Below are 19378 nucleotides of genomic sequence, written 5' to 3'. Positions count from 1 at the left end.
ATGTAGTCTAGTAAAGTTAGTCTGTAAACTAAGGTCCGTTTTGTTAGGTTGTTAGAGCATTTAGTTAGTTTATAATCTAGAAATAGACCGTGGCCATCTTAAGTGTGGGCATCATGAAGCCAGACTGTATGACTTCCTGGATTTCAGCATTGCAGATCTCGCACATGCTCAGTGCTGCACAAGAGATGTAATAGGTTTCAGTCAGGTTTCCATAGCAACGGGAGTGTCAGAGTAAGTTGCCGCCCCTTCTCTATGCAAATAGGCTATTTGCAAGGACTACTATGATACATGATGCCTATCCCAGAAACCCTTGTGAATAGCCTTGTGACTTAATAGCCTAGGCTAATAAGGAGGAGGAAGTAATGAAGGACTACAAAATAAAGGTATTTACAAGCAACAAAATAAACAAAAATTGTCCATTCTGAACACTATGAGATTAGGGCATGCAGCACAAACATAAAAAATGGGTGGAACTCCACTTTAATGATTCTCTCTAAAGGAAACCAGTAGTGACAGAGTAAACTAGACTGTCATTGTTGACCTCTCCTAAAATCCGCCCATCATTCAGAGCTTATGCCTTCAACACTTTCTAAATCACTGCCAAGAATTAATTATACAAATGGAGAGTTCTAACTTCACTTGCTGCATACTCGCTTTGGAGCAGCAACTCATAGGGGGTCATAGGCATGCGCAAGGGGTGTGCCAGGTGTGCCTGGGCACACCCTAATCCTGGAGTTGGTAACCCGTCAACCGTGGGCAGGTGACAGGTAAGCCGCAATCCCTACTTGCCAACCCCCAGAACAGGATAGGCAGCAGGGGTGAAAATGAGTGGAACCGATTTGTAATTTCCTCTGCAGCTGCTGAAAGAAGCCTTCTCCTCCTCTCCCTCTTGCCTGTTCCTCTTCTTTCTGCTGCCCAGGTTCCCCTTTGTTCTCCTCTGGAGCTTTGAGGTGCACACCCTAATGTAATAGGCTACGCACACCTATATAATGTTATTAGCAATAGCATTTTCAAGAACATTTCAATCAGACAAAGCTTAGCTGGCAAAGTATCCCACATTATCCTATTCAGATCTGTAACAGAACTTGGTATCATTTAAGCATTTAAAAATCTTACCTTGTCTTGACAAAATGGTCCTTGCATAGTCTGGATGATAGATAGTAAGAGAAGCAATGTATCTTCCAAACCACATAGGAAATGCATATTCATATTTTCTCCCATAACTAGACAAAGTGTCCAGATCAGTGCCATCTTGTTTTAACTGTAAAAAAATAAATAAACAAATTATGACAATGGAAAAAATAAAGCATGATAGTCATCCAAAAGATCGAATCTTTCTGATTTCTGTCAAAGGAATATTTTCTGTAAATACAAGTAGGTGAAAGGCCCACATCAGACAAAATATTACAACGGAATCAGATAGGCATTCTTAAAGCGGAGGTCCAAACAAAAAAAAAGTGAACTTCCGCTTTTCTGAACCCTCCCCCCTCCGGTGTCACATTTGACACCTTTCAGGGGGGAGAGGGGTGCAGATACCTGTATAATACAGGTATTTGCACCCACTTCCGAGAATAGACTCCCGTGGGAGTCATGCCCCTTTGCATCACCCCCCGCTGTCTTCAGGGAAACACACTGGTGAAAATAAAAGGAAAAAGGCAAAAGAGGAAGTAAACCGCCCCAATTCTTAATTTTTTTTTTAAACCTGCAAAGTAAAGGCATAATGTGCTAGTATGCATCACATACTAGTACATTATGAAATACTTACCTTAGAGCGAAGCCCTGCAACGCTGCACTGTGAGCTCTGACAGATGCTTCCATCTTCACCCAGTCTTCCTCCTGAGATTGCATCCTCCAATCCGTCTGATTGGCCGCGCTGCAATGACATCACTCATGAGCATGGGAGTCACGGATCGTGGCACGGAGCTCTAAAGGGATGGCACAGGTACATTGTCCCTTCGGAGCGCATACGCCTGTGACATCACCGTCTGCATGAAGTGTGAATATCTCCTAAGTGAAGGTTTAGGAGATATTCATAGCACCTACAGGTAAGCCTTATTATAGGTTGCTACCCCCCCTCAATGGGGGGGGGTATCAATGGGAGCAGCAAATGCGCCCAGCGTAAATATGCGCCCATGATACGATGGCGTAGGAAAGTTACGTCGGTCGGATGAAGCCTATTTTCAGGCGTATCTCAGTTTATGGGCACGGCGCATAGATACGACGGCGCACATTTACACTTACGCGGCGTATCTCGAGATACGTCGGCGTAAGTGCTTTGTGAATCCGGGCCTATGTGTTTAGGTTTCATACTGATTTAAAGTGGGAGATGTTCTTAAAGGGCGGGTTCCACGGTCCGGCATTTTTCTTTTCTGTGAATTTAACACTTTTAATGTTAGTAAGCTTGTACTCACATGTTTAAGGTTGCTGCCCCCCCCCCCCCCCCCACATTCATAATCGTCATGAAATCTGTATTCATAAAAATATCTTCAGGACTTTTCCATTTTGCTTGTGGGCAGCGTGAAGCCCACAAGCAAATACTTCCGGGAAGCGGTGAATGCGGATATCCCAGCATTCACCGCTCTATCCCGCGCATGAGCAGTGTTGACGGCGAGCAGCGCCATTAACACTTCTCCGTTGCCATCACAACGGCCGGCGTAATGAAAAGTTCACGCCCCGTTGTGACGACATGCAGATTTTACCTGTTTGCCAACTATTAAAATGGCGGAATTTTGACCCGCCCTCATCACGTGACCTGCTTCATGAGTCACGTGATGAGTAAAATCCTGCGATATTTCGTGAATAGGCATTCTGAATCGTCTCCTGGGAAGCGTGACACTGTGCTCCCAGGAGACATTGCGATCTTTTCCCAACACACACTGGGGCGCTTAGAAATGAAGTAACACGCCCACTCCCGAGGGAGGGATACCCAGAAGTGCCTGCTATTGTCTCCTGATTAAAGGTATTTAAATGATATAAAAAAGTATGGATAGCAGACTGTATATGTACTTACTGAGCTGGTCTAAATAAGCTGCAGTTTGTATTGAGGGGGAACCTCCGCTTTAACCCAATCTCAAGTAATCCTGCAAATCGTGTATGGTCGGCGTTATTTACACATACCTTTCACCCAGTATATGAGATCTCAAAGCACACATCTGGGTTCAGTCTTATCTACTGACTGTGTTACTACCCCTACACTGATAACAGCTGAATGACAAGTCTATTGACTTCACTGTCTTATCCATGGCACACAAGGGTCAATGCATGTCACATGACACAGAGCCTGCTAAACTTATCAGTGGAACAAGACCTCTGGAACTGGAACTTGTATTGCGAGTTATTGAGTTACTGGGAATACTATTATGTTATGTAGAGGGTTGGCAATGTTAAAGTGGAGGTTCCCCTAAAAATAAACTTTTAAGATTAGATTGAGGCTCATTTTGTCTAGGGGAATCGGGTAGTTTTTTTTAAAAACTAAGCAGTACTTACCGATTTAGAGAGCGATCTTTTCGGCCGCTTCCGGGTATGGGCTGCGGGAGCGGGCGTTCCTTCTTGATTGACAGGCTTCCGACAGGCTTCCGACGGTCGCATTTATCGCGTCACGATTTTCCGAAAGTAGCCGAACGTCGGTGCGCAGGCGCCGTACAGAGCCGCACCGACCTTCGGCTTCTTTCGGCTACTCGTGACGCGATAGATGCGACCGTCGGAAGCCTGTCGGAAGCCTGTCAATCAAGAAGGAACGCCCAGACCCGAAGACCATACCCGGAAGCGGCGGAGAAGATCGCTCTCTAAAACGGTAAGTACTGCTTCGTTTTTAAAAAAAAACTAGCCGATTCCCCCTAGACAAAATGAGCATCAATCTAATGTTAAAAGTTAATTTTTAGGGGAACCTCCACTTTAAGTTACAATAGAAGCTATGTATGTCAAAAAGCATACCAAATGCATTTAAAGGCAAAAAGTATGATTTGTCAATTTCACTATTGTTTTTTTTTACAATTACATAATTACGCGTGGTTACGAGTGATCTGCGGTTGTGAGGCTGGTTGGATGTACTGCCAAATTCTCTGAAACGCCTTTGGAGACGGCTTAAGGTAGAGAAATGAACATTCAACTGAAGGGCATCAGCTCTTGTGGGCATTTCTTCATTCAGCATGCCAATTGCACACTCCCTCAAAACTTGCGACATCTGTGGCATTGGGTGGCATTGTGCAGTGTGATAAAATAGGCCTTTTGTGTGCATAGAAAAAGTTGTAGATCTTTGAGTTCAGCTCATGATAAATAGGGGCAAACACAAAAGTTGCGTTTATAATTTTGCTCAGTGGAGTTACCAGTGAGGAGTACAGCTGTCATTTTCCCACTGCAGATTTGGAATGTAAAGTAGAATATACCTAGTAGTGTTAGAGCATTACAAGCTGTACTTATTTTAGTTACTTTTGCTCATGAGGTCTCTGCATAGTCATGCTATATTTATAGAATGGAAGGTAAAGGTTAGTTATGTAGGTTGTTTTATTATATGTCTATTCTTCTTTCTTTTTAAACCCACTATCAAAATGTGCACCATCATCACATTTCTAGTGTTATCAGTATGCTTTAGTTTATACTCTAGATGTGCGACTTTTACATTTCCGTGCACCCACCCGTAACCCGCAGGTATTGCTGTGCCCAACAGTTTTTCTTAAGCCTCGTACACACGACCGAGTTTCTCGGCAAAAAACAGCAAGAAACTTGCTGGGAGATATTTTTTTGCAGAGGAAACCGGTCGTGTGTACATTTTCGCCGAGGAAACTGTCGAGAAACTCGACGAGCCAAAAAGAGAGCAAGTTCTCTATTTCCTCGACGGGAATGGAGAAACTTGCCTTGTCGAGTTCCTCGACAGCCTAACAAGGAACTTGACGAGGAAAACGATGTGTTTCGCCCTTCGAGTTCCTCGGTCGTGTGTACGAGGCTTCAGGCCTCGTACACACGACCGAGGAAACCGTCGGAAAAGACACATCGTTTTCCTCGCCGAGTTCCTTGTTAGGCTGTCGAGGAACTCGACAAGGCAAGTTTCTCTATTCCCGTTGATGAAATAGAGAACTCGACAAGCTTGCTTTGCGTACACACAGTCAAGCCAAAATCTCCTCATTCTCAAACGCGGTGACGTACAACAAAAACAATGGCAGGGGAAGTTCGATTCCACTGGCACAACCCTTGGGGCTGCTTTTGCTAATCTCATGTTACTGCGTGTTAAGTAAAAGTTTGGTCGGAGACGATTTGCACTTTTCAGTCTGTTACAGCGTGAAAAATGTGTTATCTCCATTACAAGTGCTACTTTTACTCCCGTCTCATACTTTATTCTAAACATGCGCGGGTTTCTTAGCAAACACACCATCGTGTTTCTCGTCGAAAACCAGCCCGACGAGGAACACGACGAGGAAATTGAGACACCCATCAAGGAAAAAAGAGAACTTGTTCTCTTTTTTCCTCGTCGAGTTCCTCGACAGTTTCCTCGATGAAAAACATACACACGACCGGTTTCCTCGGAAAAAAAGCTCTGCCACCAAGTGTCTTGATGGATTCTGTTGAGTTCCTCGGTCGTGTGTACAAGGCCTCAGACTTCCTATTTCACCCTTTCTTACCAATCCAAGGTAACACATAATCACCTTTCCTTCTCACCTTCCTGCTGCTCTTTTTCAAACAGAAGATTTTTTTTGTCTGTAAGCCACAGGTTTATAAAGTCATAACTTACATAGGATGATGGACTTTTTCCACGTGATAGTAGTGGTGCTGGGTGATTGGCCCAGTGCTGTCACATGAAGATTTCCTTCAATTTTATCTGTCCAGTACACACTTTGTTCAACAGTACAAAACCCTGATAAATGGGACCCCGGAATTGCATTGGATTTTTATGATACAAGTCTTTTTTATGATTAAAGAGTCTGAATAAAATTAAATCTGAACTTTACACGTTCTGTTTTCCTCCTTGTGCACTCAGTCATTAATTGACCAAATAGTTGACCAAATAGTTGACCTTCAGCCGTCACTCCTGGGAAAGCTATTGAAGATGATTTGTTCCCTTCATATTGTTTAAAGGGGTTGTAAATATATATTTTTTTCCCCCTAAATAGCTTCCTTTACCGTAGTGCAGTTCTCCTTCACTTACCTCATCCTTCGATTTTGCTTTTAAATGTCCTTATTTCTTCTGAGAAATCCTCACTTCCTGTTCTTCTGTCTGTAACTCCACACAGTAATGCAAGGCTTTCTCCCTGGTGTGGACTGTCGTGCTTGCCCCCTCCCTTGGACTACAGGAGAGTCAGGACACCCACTAACACACAGCTCCTTTCTCTATCTGCAACGTAGAGAGCGTCCTGACTCTCCCTTTAAATGTCAGCCAGCCGAGCACTGGCATTGTATAACCGGCAGATATTACCACAGACTTTTCTGGCCTGGCCCAGAAGATCCTGTAAGCCTGGGTACTTGCTCAAGAACTGCTACACCACCAAATTGAGGACGTGTGCCAAACATGGAACATGGGTAAAGTGTTCCTGTCGGAGGGCGTAGAGAAGGTTGGTGCCATTGTCGCATACAACCATTCTTGCCTGAAGCCGTGTAAGCTACTTTATATAGTGTGGGGCATTGACTTGGTCCCCCTGAGCCATGATTGGCCAAAGGCACCCTGCCTTTGACCAATTTTGGCTCTCTTAGCAGAGGGCACTGTGATTGGCCAACGCATGCAGGTCAGGTGCACGCTTTGGCCAATCATCATACAGCAATGCACTGCGATCTTGCAGTGCATTATGGGGCATTCCCCGGTGCTCAAATTTGCTGTGAACACACCAAAATGTTCGCTGTTCTGCGAATGGGCGAACACCCGATGTTCAAGTCAAACTTATGTTCGTCCCGAACATCATGCTCATCCCTACTAGAGACTCAAAAGGAAAAAAAGTTTTTCCAAAGAGAACAGAGTTGTTTTAGGAAAAGGTTTCCTCGTTGGAGAATTTCCTCTCACTGTTTGTTCTGATGACAATTCAACATTTTTTGGATTTTCCCTGACTTTTATCCTTGGTGACTATGGTCGCTGCCATAAAAAGAGAGATTTCTCCAATAGGAACACAGAAAATGTTTGCCTTTAAATATATCATTTACACCATTTCAGATTACAAATTGTTAAAAAGTAAACACACCTGGGAGTCTCGCTTACAATTATTGAGCACCATCCTGTAACCTAAGAAATTGTGTATAAACTTTACCACTGAAGGAGTAATTACAGAGGATTAACAATAGGCTAATCTTGTGTACATACGGGTTTAGCAGCATTCATTTGTGCTTGTGCCATTCTTAGGGGGTAGCACATGCACAAAGTCCCATTTCTCTTATTTTTTGGTAATTAACCACTTTACTACCGGCCGCCGTCAATGGACGGCGTCATGATAGTGCTCTTGTTCTGGGAGGACGTCATATGACATCCTAGCCTTGCAGAGCCACTAGGGGGTCCGCGCGAGCTGCCGACGGCGTGCGCGCGCACCCATCGCATTACTGGGAACCCCATGCTCGTGCCCAGGAGCCGTGATGACTGCCGGGCACCCACGATTGCCCAGTAACTGAGCATTACCATGGATCTCTGTGTGTAAACACAGAGATCCACGTCCTGTCAGGGAAAAGGGACCGATGCTGAGTCCCTTGTACATAGGGACACAGATCGGTCACCTGCCCTAGTCAGTCCCCTCCCCCTACAGTTATGCCACGTACACACCATCACTTTATGTGATGGAAAAAAACGACATTTTCTGTGAAGTAAAAAACAACGTTTTTGGAACTTCAATTTTCAAAAACGACGTTGCCTACACACCATCGTTTTTTCACAATGCTCTAGCAAAGCAAGGTTACGTTCCACCACGTTTTTCCATTGAAGCTCGCTTCATAACTAGATTCTGAGCATGCACGGGTTTAAAAACGTTGTTTTAAACGTCGTTTTTGCTACACACGGTCAATTTTTGTGACACAAAAAACTACGTTTTGAAAAACGACACAAAAAATTGAAGCATGCTTCAATTATTTTTTTCGTTTTTCACAAGACATAAAACAACGTTTTCCCCCACACACGGTCATTTTAATTGACGTTTTTAAAAACGTCGTTTTTTTTCATCACATAAAGTGATGGTGTGTACGGGGCATTAGAATCACTCACTAGGATTCACATTTAACCCCTTGATCGCCCCCTAGTGTTAACCCCTTCCCTGCCAGTCACATTTACATTGTTATCAGTGCATATTTATAGCACTGTTCGCTGTATAAATGTGAATTGTCCCAAAATAGTGTCAAAAGTGTCTAATGTGTCCGCCGCAATATCGCAGTCATGATAAAAATCACTGATCGCCGCCATTATTATTGCCATTATTATTGCTATAAATCTAGCCCCTATTTTGTAGCCACTATAACTTTTACGCAAACCAATCAATATACGCTTATTGCGATTTTTTTTTTACCAAAAAATTTAGATGGAAAAAATTGTTTTTTTTTTATATATTTTTGGGGATATTTATTATAGCAAAAAGTAAAAAATATAGATTTTTTTTTCAAAATTGTCGCTCTTCTTTTGTTTATAGCGAAAAAATAAAAAGACAGAGGTGATCAAATACCACCAAAAGAAAGCTCTATTTGTGGGGAAAAAATTATTACAATTTAATTTGGGTAAAGTGTTGCATGACCGCGCAATTGTCATTCAAATTGTGACAGCGCTGAAAGCTGAAAAATGGCTTGGGCAGGAAGGGGGTGAAAGTGCCCAGTATTGAAGTGGTTAATAGACTAATATGAAATGGATGCAAAATACTTAAATTCTACAAAAAGTATAGAATTGTAGACAGTATTTACAATCAATTTGATTACACAAACCCACCACCTATTTGAATGGCAACGCTGTTACAACACCCCATGTTTGGACTATTAATGCGCTACAGCTAAATGCTCAATATGTAATATCAAAGATGTGGTTTGCCCATTGCATCTCTACCAATATAAAAAATAAAGTAAAAAAAAAAAACATGGGAGCGCGCTTCCACACTACATTCCCCTGATTGAAAGCACAGGTCACGTGTCTAGAATATATAATGCTTCAAATTTTTTCTTCTGGTTCAGCCGCACTCACATACACTATATTACCAAAAGTATTGTGACGCCTGCCTTTACACGCACATGGGGGTAGATGCACAAAGAAATTACGCCGGCGTATCTATTGATACGCCGGCGTAATTTCAAAATTCCCGCGTTGTATCTTTGTTTTGAATCCTCAAAACAAGATACAACGGCATCTCGGCTAGATGCGACAGGCGTACGTCTTCGTACGCCGTCGGACCTTAGATGCAATTTTTCGGAGGCCGCTAGGTGCCGTTTCCTTTCTGCGTCGAGTATGCAAATTAGCTATTTCCGACGATCCACGAACGTACGACCGGCAGTCGCATTTTTTGGACGTCGTTTTAGTTTGGCTTTTTCCGGCGCATAGTTAAAGCTGCTATATGTTAATTTAATGAAACAAAGCTTTCTAACTATATTCCATCTTGTGAGCACGACACTTTTGGAAGTTACTGGATCCAAATCAGTGGGCACAATCTTCTGAAAAGTACCGTATTTAGCGGCATATAACACGCACCTTCATTTTAGGAGGGACGTTTCAAGAATTTTTTTTTTTAAATAGAGAACTTTGAAGCAAAATAAGGGTTAGTGTCCATCAATGCAGCCTCACCATAGCCCATCTTCAGCCTCACAATTGCCCATCTTCAGCCTGATCAATGCCATCTGCAGCCTCACAATTGCCCATCTTCAGCCTGATCAATGCCATCTACAGCCTCACAATTGCCCATCTTCAGCCTGATCAATGCCATCTACAGCCTCACAATTGCCCATCAATGCAGCTTGATCAATGCCCATCTGCAGCCTTACAATTGCCCATCATTGCAGCTTGATCAATGCCCATCTGCAGCCTCACCATTGCCATCAATGCAGCCTGATCAATGCCCATATGCAGCCTCACCATTGATGAAAGTATTACCGCTCCAAACCCTAAACACCTGTGGTTCGCTCCCACCCTGTAACACTGACAGGTGCTGGCTCTGCACTGATCCAAGGAAAGAAAGAAACGTCCTGGACTGCCACACACTGGTAGGCAAATTTTATTTCAGAAAAATAGCAAAGAGTAAAATCCAAAAAATGGCAAAAAAACACAGTCAAAAACAAAAAGTGGACATACAGTGGCAGGTGGCTAACGCGTTTCACATCAAGGTTAGATGCTTACTCGTAGCTGAGGTGTATGGGACTCAAAGCATGTATAAACACAGGACATCAGAGGTCACTAAACCAATTGTGACCTCTCCGCACAGCATTGAAATAATAGATGCCTAATTGAATCCGAAACACATCACGGTCAGAAGAGCACCTGCACGATCAAAAACATGTGTGCATAATGAAAAACCATAATAATAATAAAGATTAAAATTTAGCCTGAAACACACCATATAATTTAAACTCAAAAATTGAGATATGCATAACAAAATATGTATGTGTGTAAGACATAAAAATAGGTCTGAGAAGGAAAATTATGTGAGTGAATGAGAAATGTTATATGATAAACCCAAGTGCTAATCTGTGGCAGATGGAACAACATCAAAGTGTCGATATATGGGATATATTGTAATGATAATACAGTATAAATAATTGGGAACTTGGCCCGAGGTAAAAGTAACCAAACATGATGAAATCGGTTGTATATATAAATATAGATTAATTATATGTGTGTGAAATAAAGAACTGTGTGTACCCAGTATACATATGTGATGTGATCTTACACATAATGTAAATAAACCCCGAAGGGTATATAAATAATAAATATTTTATATGCATGTGACTGGATGAAGAAAATAGTATTCATAAACGTAAAAACATAATATGGGATAAAAACCTATATATATATATATACAGTGGGGATCGAAAGTTTGGGCACCCCAGGTAAAAATGTGTATTATTGTGCATAACGAAGCCAAGGAAGGATGGAAAAATCTCCAAAAGGCATCAAATTACAGATTAGACATTCTTATAATATGTCAAAAAAAGTTAGATTTTATTTCCATCATTTACACTTTCAAAATGACAGAAAACAAAAAAATGGCATCTGCAAAAGTTTGCGCACTCTGCAGAATTTATAGCATGCACTGCCCCCTTTGCAAAGCTGAGACCTGCCAGTGTCATGGATTGTTCTCAATCATCGTCTGGGAAGACCAGGTGATGTCAATCTCAAAGGTTTTAAATACCCAGACTCATCTGACCTTGCCCCAACAATCAGCACCATGGGTTCTTCTAAGCAGTTGTCTAGAAAACTGAAACTCAAAATAGTTGACGCTCACAAAGCTGGAGAAGGCTATAAGAAGATAGCAAAGCGTTTTCAGATGTCAATATCCTCTGTTTAGAATGTAATTAAGAAATGGCAGTCATTAGGAACAGTGGAAGTTAAAGCAAGATCTGGAAGACCAAGAAAAATATCAGACAGAACACCTAGCAGGATTGTGAGAAAAGCAATTCAAAACCCACGTTTGACTGCACGATCCCTCCAGAAAGATCTGGCAGACACTGGAGTTGTGGTACACTATTCCACTATAAAGAGATACTTGTACAAATATGGTCTTCATGGAAGAGTCATCAGAAGAAAACCCTTTTCTACGTCCTCACCACAAAAATCAGCGTTTGAACTTTGCAAATGAACATATAGACAAGCCTGATGCATTTTGGAAACAAGTTCTGTGGACCGATGAGGTTAAAATAGAACTTTTTGGCCGGAATGAGCAAAGGTACGTTTGGAGAAGAAGGGCACAGAATTTAATGAAAAGAACCTCTGTCCAACTGTTAAGCATGGGGGTGGATCAATCATGCTTTGGGGTTGTATTGCAGCCAGTGGCACAGGGAACATTTCACGAGTAGAAGGAAAAATGGATTCAATAACATTTCAGCAAATTTTGGATGGTAACTTGATGCCATCTGTGAAAAAGCTGAAGTTAAAGAGAGGATGGCTTCTACAAATGGATAATGATCCTAAACACACCTCAAAATCCACGGGGGATTACATCAAGAGGCGTAAACTGAAGGTTTTGCCATGGCCTTCACAATCTCCTGACCTCAACATAATTGAAAATCTATGGATAGACCTTAAAAGAGCAGTGCGTGACAGACAGCCCAGAAATCTTAAAGAACTGGAAGACTTTTGTAAGGAAGAATGGGCAAAGATACCTCAAACAAGAATTGAAAGACTCTTGGCTAACTTTTTTTGACATATTATAGGAATGTCTAATCTGTAATTTGATGCATTTTGGAGATTTTTCTATCTTTCTTTGGCTTCGTTATGCACATTAATACTAATTTTTGACTTTGGGTGCCCAAACTTTCGATCCCCACTGTATATATATATTGATATATAAGGTTGTTGTAATAACTGACAACAAACACATGTCGTTTGACACATTTCTCATATGTCGAATACATTTTGAAGAATGTTACTAATGTTATTCTATAAGTGAGAGAGGTTGTGTATAATGACAGGTGTAATAAAGGACGAACCCCAGTGTTAACAATGAATATGGAGTTTATGTGTACCAGATGGTCAAGTGTAATTCCGCGTACAGACAGTCGTTTTTTGTTAAAAAAAAACGAAGTTTTATGTGATGAAAAAAAACGACGTTTTTCAAACTTCATTTTCAAAAACGATGTAGCATACACACCATCGTTTTTTCCAAAAGCTCTAGCAAAGCGTGGTTACATTCAGCACGTCAGCTCTGTTCCATTCAAACTCGCGTCCTAACTTGCTTCTGAGCATGCGCGGGTTTAAAAACGTTGTTTTAAACGTCGTTTTAGCCTACACACGGTCATTTTTATGATACAAAAAACAACGTTTTGAAAAACGACACAAAAAATTTAAGCATGCTCGAATTTTTTTTTTGTCGTTTTTCAGAAGGCATAAAACAAAGTTTTCCCCACACACGGTCATTTTAAATGACGTTTTTAAAAACGCAGTTTTTTTTATCACATAAAGCGACCGTGTGTACGCGGCATTATACTAGACCAAAAAGGAAAGCAAAAAACTCAGCTAATACTAAAAAAGATATATATATATCGACACTTTGATGTTGTTCTATCTGCCACAGATTAGCACTTGAGTTTATCATATAACATTTCTTATCCACTCACATCATTTTTCTTCACACGCCTATTTTTATGTCTTACATACATACATATATTTTTTTATGCATATCTCAATTTTTGAGTTTAAATTATTAGGTAGATTTAAAGAGATGGGACTAACTTTAGGGCGGCCTAGCCTAGCCTGTTTAGGCTACACCGCCGTAAATTAACTAGGCTAGTAGTGATTCTCAATCTACTTACCTGCTAATCTACGGTGGCGTAGCCTCAAACGAGCAGGCATAAGGGCACCTAATTCAAATTGGTTGGAGGGGGGCGTGTTGTATGGAAATGAGGCTTGACCTCAAGCTTTTCGATGTCTTTTGCTACTGCGCATGCGCCGGGCGCCTACATTTCCCAGTGCGCATTGCGGCTAAGGACGCCGTACGGGCCTATTGATTTTGACGTGTACGTAAACGACGTAACTCCCGATTCGCGGACGACTTACGCAAACGACGTAAAAAATTCAAACCTCGTGGCCGGAACGGCGGCCATACTTAACATTGGCTAGGCCACTAGAGCATAGCTCTAACTTTAGGCCACCTAAGGCCTTACGGAAACAACGTTAATCAATGCGGCGGGCTCGCGTACGTTCGGGAATCGTCGTAAAAGCTAATTTACATATTCTACACCGGCCGCAATGGAAGCGCCACCTAGCGGTCAGCCAAAACATTGAAATCTAAGAAAGGACGGCGCAAGCCTTCCTATCTTAGATATGTTTAAGTGTATCTCTGTTAGAGAATACACTTAAACATAGGTCGGCTTAGATTCAGAGTTAGGTCGGCTTATCTGTAGATAAGCCGGCCTAACTCTTTCTGAATCTACCTATTTATGTTTTTTTTTCTCAGGCTAAATTTAAATCTTTATTATTATTATTGTTTTTCATTATGCACACATGTTTTTGATCGTGCAGGTGCTCTTCTGATCATGAGGTGTTTTGGATTCAATTAGGCATCTATTATTTCAATGCTGTGCGGAGGGGTCATACACCTCAGCTATGAGTAAGCATCTAACCTTGATGTGAAACGCGTTAGCCACCTGCCCCTGATTGTCCACTCTTTGTTTTTGACTGTGTTTTGTATGATTTTTTGGATTTTATTCTTTGCTATTTTTCTAAAATAAAATTTGTCTACCAGTGTGCGGCATTCCAGGACGTTTCTTTCTTTTCGCAGCCTCACCATTGCCATGAATGCAGCCTGACCAATGCCCATCTGCAGCCTCACCTCAGATTACTGCTGCCTTGGAGTGGATAGGGAGGGTGGCATATTACATACATATTACATACAGCGAGAATCTCCTGTTTACTCGGCGGCCTGGACTGGCTTCTATGATAGACAGAACACTGGTCCTATGCTGGCCCAGGAGACGGGACTGCCTATTACAGAGACCGCTGAGTAAACAGGAGATTCTCGCTGTATGTAATCTGATGGAGCTCGCGTCCCGCCCCCCTCCCCTTTCTCTCCGAGACAGCCCAAATTGCAATATCTGCGTATAACACGGACACACTATTTTTACCAGATTTTCAGGGTGAAAAAATGTGTGTTATACGCCAATAAATACAGTAATTGATATCTGAGCTCTGGTGGTGGGTTATACCCTGTACATTATGGGCAAAAACCACAGTTTAAAATTGCCATTAGATTTGATGTACTGGATTTGCAGTACAAGAAATATACCTACCGTATTTGGCGGCGTATAAGACGACCTTTTGGATGCAAAAAAATGCATCCAAAGTCGGGGGTCGTCTTATACGCCGGATCTGTCTCCGTCAGGCTGCGGACATCCATGTTTCAGGCTGCGGGCATCCATGTTTCAGGCTGCGGGCATCCATGATTTTTAAAGCCACGCCTCCTCCTCAGACTGTTCCGTGATAGGCGGAACACTCATTTTCCCAGCAGGGCCTCTGTTTAGTGTTCCGCCTATCACGGATGCCTTCTCATCCTCGGACGAGAGGACGTCTGTGATAGGCGGAACACTGAACAGAGGCCCCGCTGGGAAAATTTGTGTTCCGCCTATCACGGAATAGTCTGAGAAGGAGGCGCGGCTTTTGAATCATGGATGCCTGCAGCCTGAAACATGGATGTCTGCAGCAAAAAAATAAGGTAGGGAGATCGTCTTGGCCGGCACAGTGGAGGCATGTGATGGACAGTGGAGGCATGTGATGGACAGTGGAGGCATGGAATGGCACAGTGGGGGCATGGAATGGCACAGTGAGGCATGGAATGGCATGGCACAGTGGGGCATGTAATGGCACGGCACAGTGGGGCATGTAATGGCACGGCACAGTGGGGCATGTAATGGAATGGCACAGGGGGCATGTAATGGATTGGCACAGTGGGGCATGTAATGGAATGGCACAGTGAGGCATGTAATGGAATGTAATGGCACAGTGAGATTTGAAAAATGCCTGTTTCTGTCAGTGGTTGTTCCTGTCAGCGGTTGTTCTGGCTACCCCTCAGCTTCCAGAAAGACTAGTAGGAAGGGGGTTGTCTTTTACAGTGAGTATATCCCAAAACCAACATTTTTCCTGGAAAAATAGGGGGTCGTCTTATACGCCGGAAAATACGGTATATGAACATATCTTAGCTCTATGGATAGATAAATTAAATACTATGACTAAAGACAACAGAAATATGTTTAGAGTCATCCTCAAACTACGGCCCATGAGGCATTGTAACACACTGACATTCACAGACATGACTGGGAATGTTGGGAATTGTAGTTCCTGAACAACTGGAGGGCCGTAGTTTGAAGACCCATATATACATTACCAGGCTCGCTTATGGTTTTCATCATATGTGCACATTGATTTGGCTCCCATTAAATATTCCATGTGGGGGGTCACTTTTTTTTGGGGTGCTGGACTGCGCTTAGTCCCTTAACCACTTGCCCACCGCGCCATAGACATTTTACTGCTACAGCGCGGTGGAGTTATTCTGGGAGGACGTCCCTGGGACGTCCTCCCAGAATCCTTCACTCGCGCGCCCCCTGGAATCATCCGTGAGCGCCGGGTCTAGAAGACCCGGTGCATCGCGGATCGCGGTAAATTGCCGCTGATCACTTGACGGAGCGATCACTTGTAAACAAACCGGCGTCATTTGATGAAACTGGTTCCTCCCTCTCCTCTCTGTACCGTTCGGTACAGTGTGAGAGGAGGGGGGGAGCGGGTGTCAGCAGCAGCACTGAGGGCTGGATCTGTGACAACTGCAGTCACAGATCCATCCATCCATCCATCCCAGCTGAGCTATCCCTGCACAATACTCTGCAATACACCAATACTCTGCAATACCCTGCAATACCCCAATATTCTGCAATACCCTGCGCGATACTCTGCAATACCCCAATACTCTGCAATACCCCAATACTCTGCAATACCCTGCGAAATACTCTGCAATACCCCAATACTCTGCAATACCCTGCGCGAAACTCTGCAATACCCCAATACTCTGCAATACCCTGCGCGATACTCTGCAATACCCCAATACTCTGCAATACCCTGCGCAATACTCTGCAATACCCCAATACCCTGCGCGATACACTGCAATACCCCAATACTCTGCAATACCCCAATACTCTGCAATACCCCCCATACTCTGCAATACCCAAATACTCTGCAATATCCATTTTTTTAAAGCGCCCCTGTCCCCGTGTGCTCGCATGCAGAAGCGAACGCAAATGTAAGTCCCGCCCACATATGAAAACGGTGTTCAAGCTACACATGTGAGGTATCTCTGCGAACGTTAGAGCGAGAGCAATAATTTTGGCCCTATACCTCCTCTGTAACTAAAAACATGTAACCAATAAAAGTAATTAAAGCGTCGCCTATGGGGATTTTTAAGTAGTGAAGTTTGGCGCCATTCCATGAGTGTGCGCAATTTTGAAGTGTGACATGTTAGGTATCTATTTACTCGGCGTAACTTCATCTTTCACATTCTGAAAAAAAATTGCGCTAACTTTACTGTTTTGTTTTTTTTTAAGCACAAAACATTTTTTTTTTAAAACACGCGTTCAAAAAATTTCTGCGAAAAAACCATGCGAGATAAAAAGTTGTAACGGCCGCCATTGTATTCTCTAGGGTCTTTGCTAAAAAAACATATATAATGTTTTGGGTTTCTATGTAATTTTATAGCAAATAAATTATGATTTTTACATGTAGGAGAGAAATGTCAGAATTGGCCTGGGTGCTTTAGAACGCTTGAAGGTGCTCCCTGCATGTTGGGCCTCTGTATGTGGCCACGCTGTGTAAAAGTCGCACACATGTGGTATCGCCATACTCGGGAGGAATAGCAGAATGTGTTTTGGGGTGTAATTTGTGGTATGCATATGCTGTGTGTGAGAAATAACCTGCTAATATGACAGAAACTAGATTTTTTTTTACAGAATTTTCAGTTGTTTTTCTTTTATAGCGCAAAAAATAAAAAACCCAGAGCTGATCAAATACCACCAAAAGAAAGCTCTATTTGTGTGAAAAAAAGGACAAGAATTTCAAATGGGTACAATGTTGTATGACTGAGTAATTGTCATTCAAATTGTGAGAGCACCGAAAGCTGAAAATTGGTCTGGTGAGGAAGGGGGTTTAAGTGCCCAGTGGTCAAGAGGTTAATAAAACTCTTTCTGCTCTCTTAAAGGATCAAGCGTGCAAAACACATTAATAAAAGGCTGCTTCACTGCTTAAATGTTATGGAAAATGATTTTAAAACGATATAGCAGTAAGCTTTCCTATATGGCTTTCCCCTTACAAATAAGGGGAAAGCCATATAGAAAAGCTTATTTGTATATAACATTGTTGTATTGATATATAATGCGCTTTAATAAATCTGCTTTAATGTTTTATAATAAATTTAAAATCTGATTTAAATTCTATGGATATTGCTTTTAAAAAAATTGGGGGCACCTTAAAAGTCCTGTTTTTAATCATTCTAATTTGCTGATGATATTTTGTGAGTTATGGTGCTAGGATTCATCTCCCTGCCCAAAGTTATTGATCGAAATACGCAGCGTCTTACCACATGAGCATTTCCATACAGCCAGTGCGTCTCAGGACCTGGAAAAGAACGAAAATGTTTCTGCAGCTGCTTCCTCCTCAGATACAATGAATAAGCTGTATATAGGAGATAGAAGACACACAGCCAGGCAACCCAGTGGAATAGATCTGAGAAACTCAGAGAGGGCAATCCAAATATGGATGACGCCATGCTGGAAGTGTACACTGCGCTGTGTGCACTACATTAATATCTATACTGTATGACAAGTCACATAAATAGTGTAATGACAGGAGAAGGCATGTCCTCACAAATGCAGTTCATAGGACAATGTACAAAGTAGGAGGACAAATTCTAAATGAAGGTGTGACTTCCCTGACAATCATATACATACACAGTCTAAAGTACAGCTGGTGTGCGAATCAGCAGAAGAGAGAGAACAAGAAAACAACAAAGTTAAATAAAATACAATTTACAGTGTAGGGATTTGTCAGGCAAATATTAACCAAATTCATAAAAAAATAAAAAAAGAAGAAAAGTAACTGCAAAAAAGACCAACTACCGTATTTTCCGGCGTATAAGACAACCTTTTGTACTTAAAAATATCCTCCAAAAATCGGGGGTCGTCTTATACGCCAGTACCTGTATGCAGAGTCAGACTGCAGGCATCCATTGATCAAAAGCCGCGCCTCCTCCTCGTCCTGTTCCGTGATAAGCGGAACACTCAGTTTCCCAGCAGAGCCTGTGTTCAGTGTTCCGCCTATCACGGATGGGCACATGGAGGTATGCAATAGACACAGTGAGGTATGCAATGGGCACAGTGAGGTATGCAATAGACACAGTGAGGTTGGGCACAGTGAGGTATGCAATAGACACAGTGAGGTTGGGCACAGTGAGGTATGCAATAGACACAGTGAGGTATGCAATGGGCACAGTGAGGTATGCAATAGACACAGTAAGGTATGCAATGGGCACAGTGAGGTGAGTCGGAAGGGGGTCGTCTTATAAGGTGAGTATATCCCAAAACCAACCTTTTAGCTGGAAAATTAGGGGGTCGTCTTATTATGTCTAGTCGCCTTATACGCCGGCAAATACTGTAGTCGTTGTGTTATTTTTAGTTTTCCTTGTTTTATTTCTCATTAACTTTTTCGTCTGAGTATAGATCTATGTTTGTCCCAAGCATGTTTAAAGCCATTTACTGTTAC

The 19378-nt window shown here is 42.3% G+C and overlaps 1 protein-coding gene across 1 annotated transcript in view; it reads right to left on the bottom strand.

Annotated features, from left to right (window-relative positions):
- LOC120945953 (cytochrome P450 4B1-like) overlaps window positions 1-18467 on the bottom strand; it is a 53589-nt gene extending 35122 nt beyond the window's left edge. The window contains exons 1-2 of the mRNA XM_040360550.1: window positions 18198-18467; window positions 1117-1261 (exon numbers count right to left, since the gene is read on the bottom strand). Coding sequence (XP_040216484.1) covers window positions 1117-1261; window positions 18198-18386 — 334 coding nt within the window. The 5' untranslated portion in view covers window positions 18387-18467. The remainder of the gene's footprint in view (window positions 1-1116; window positions 1262-18197) is intronic.
- Between the last annotated feature and the right edge of the window lie 911 nt (window positions 18468-19378).

This window comes from Rana temporaria, chromosome 7 (assembly GCF_905171775.1).
Source record: "Rana temporaria chromosome 7, aRanTem1.1, whole genome shotgun sequence".
NCBI lineage: Eukaryota > Metazoa > Chordata > Amphibia > Anura > Ranidae > Rana > Rana temporaria.
Note: the sequence above shows the minus strand (reverse complement) of the source record. Positions and strands in the feature narration are given on the sequence as shown.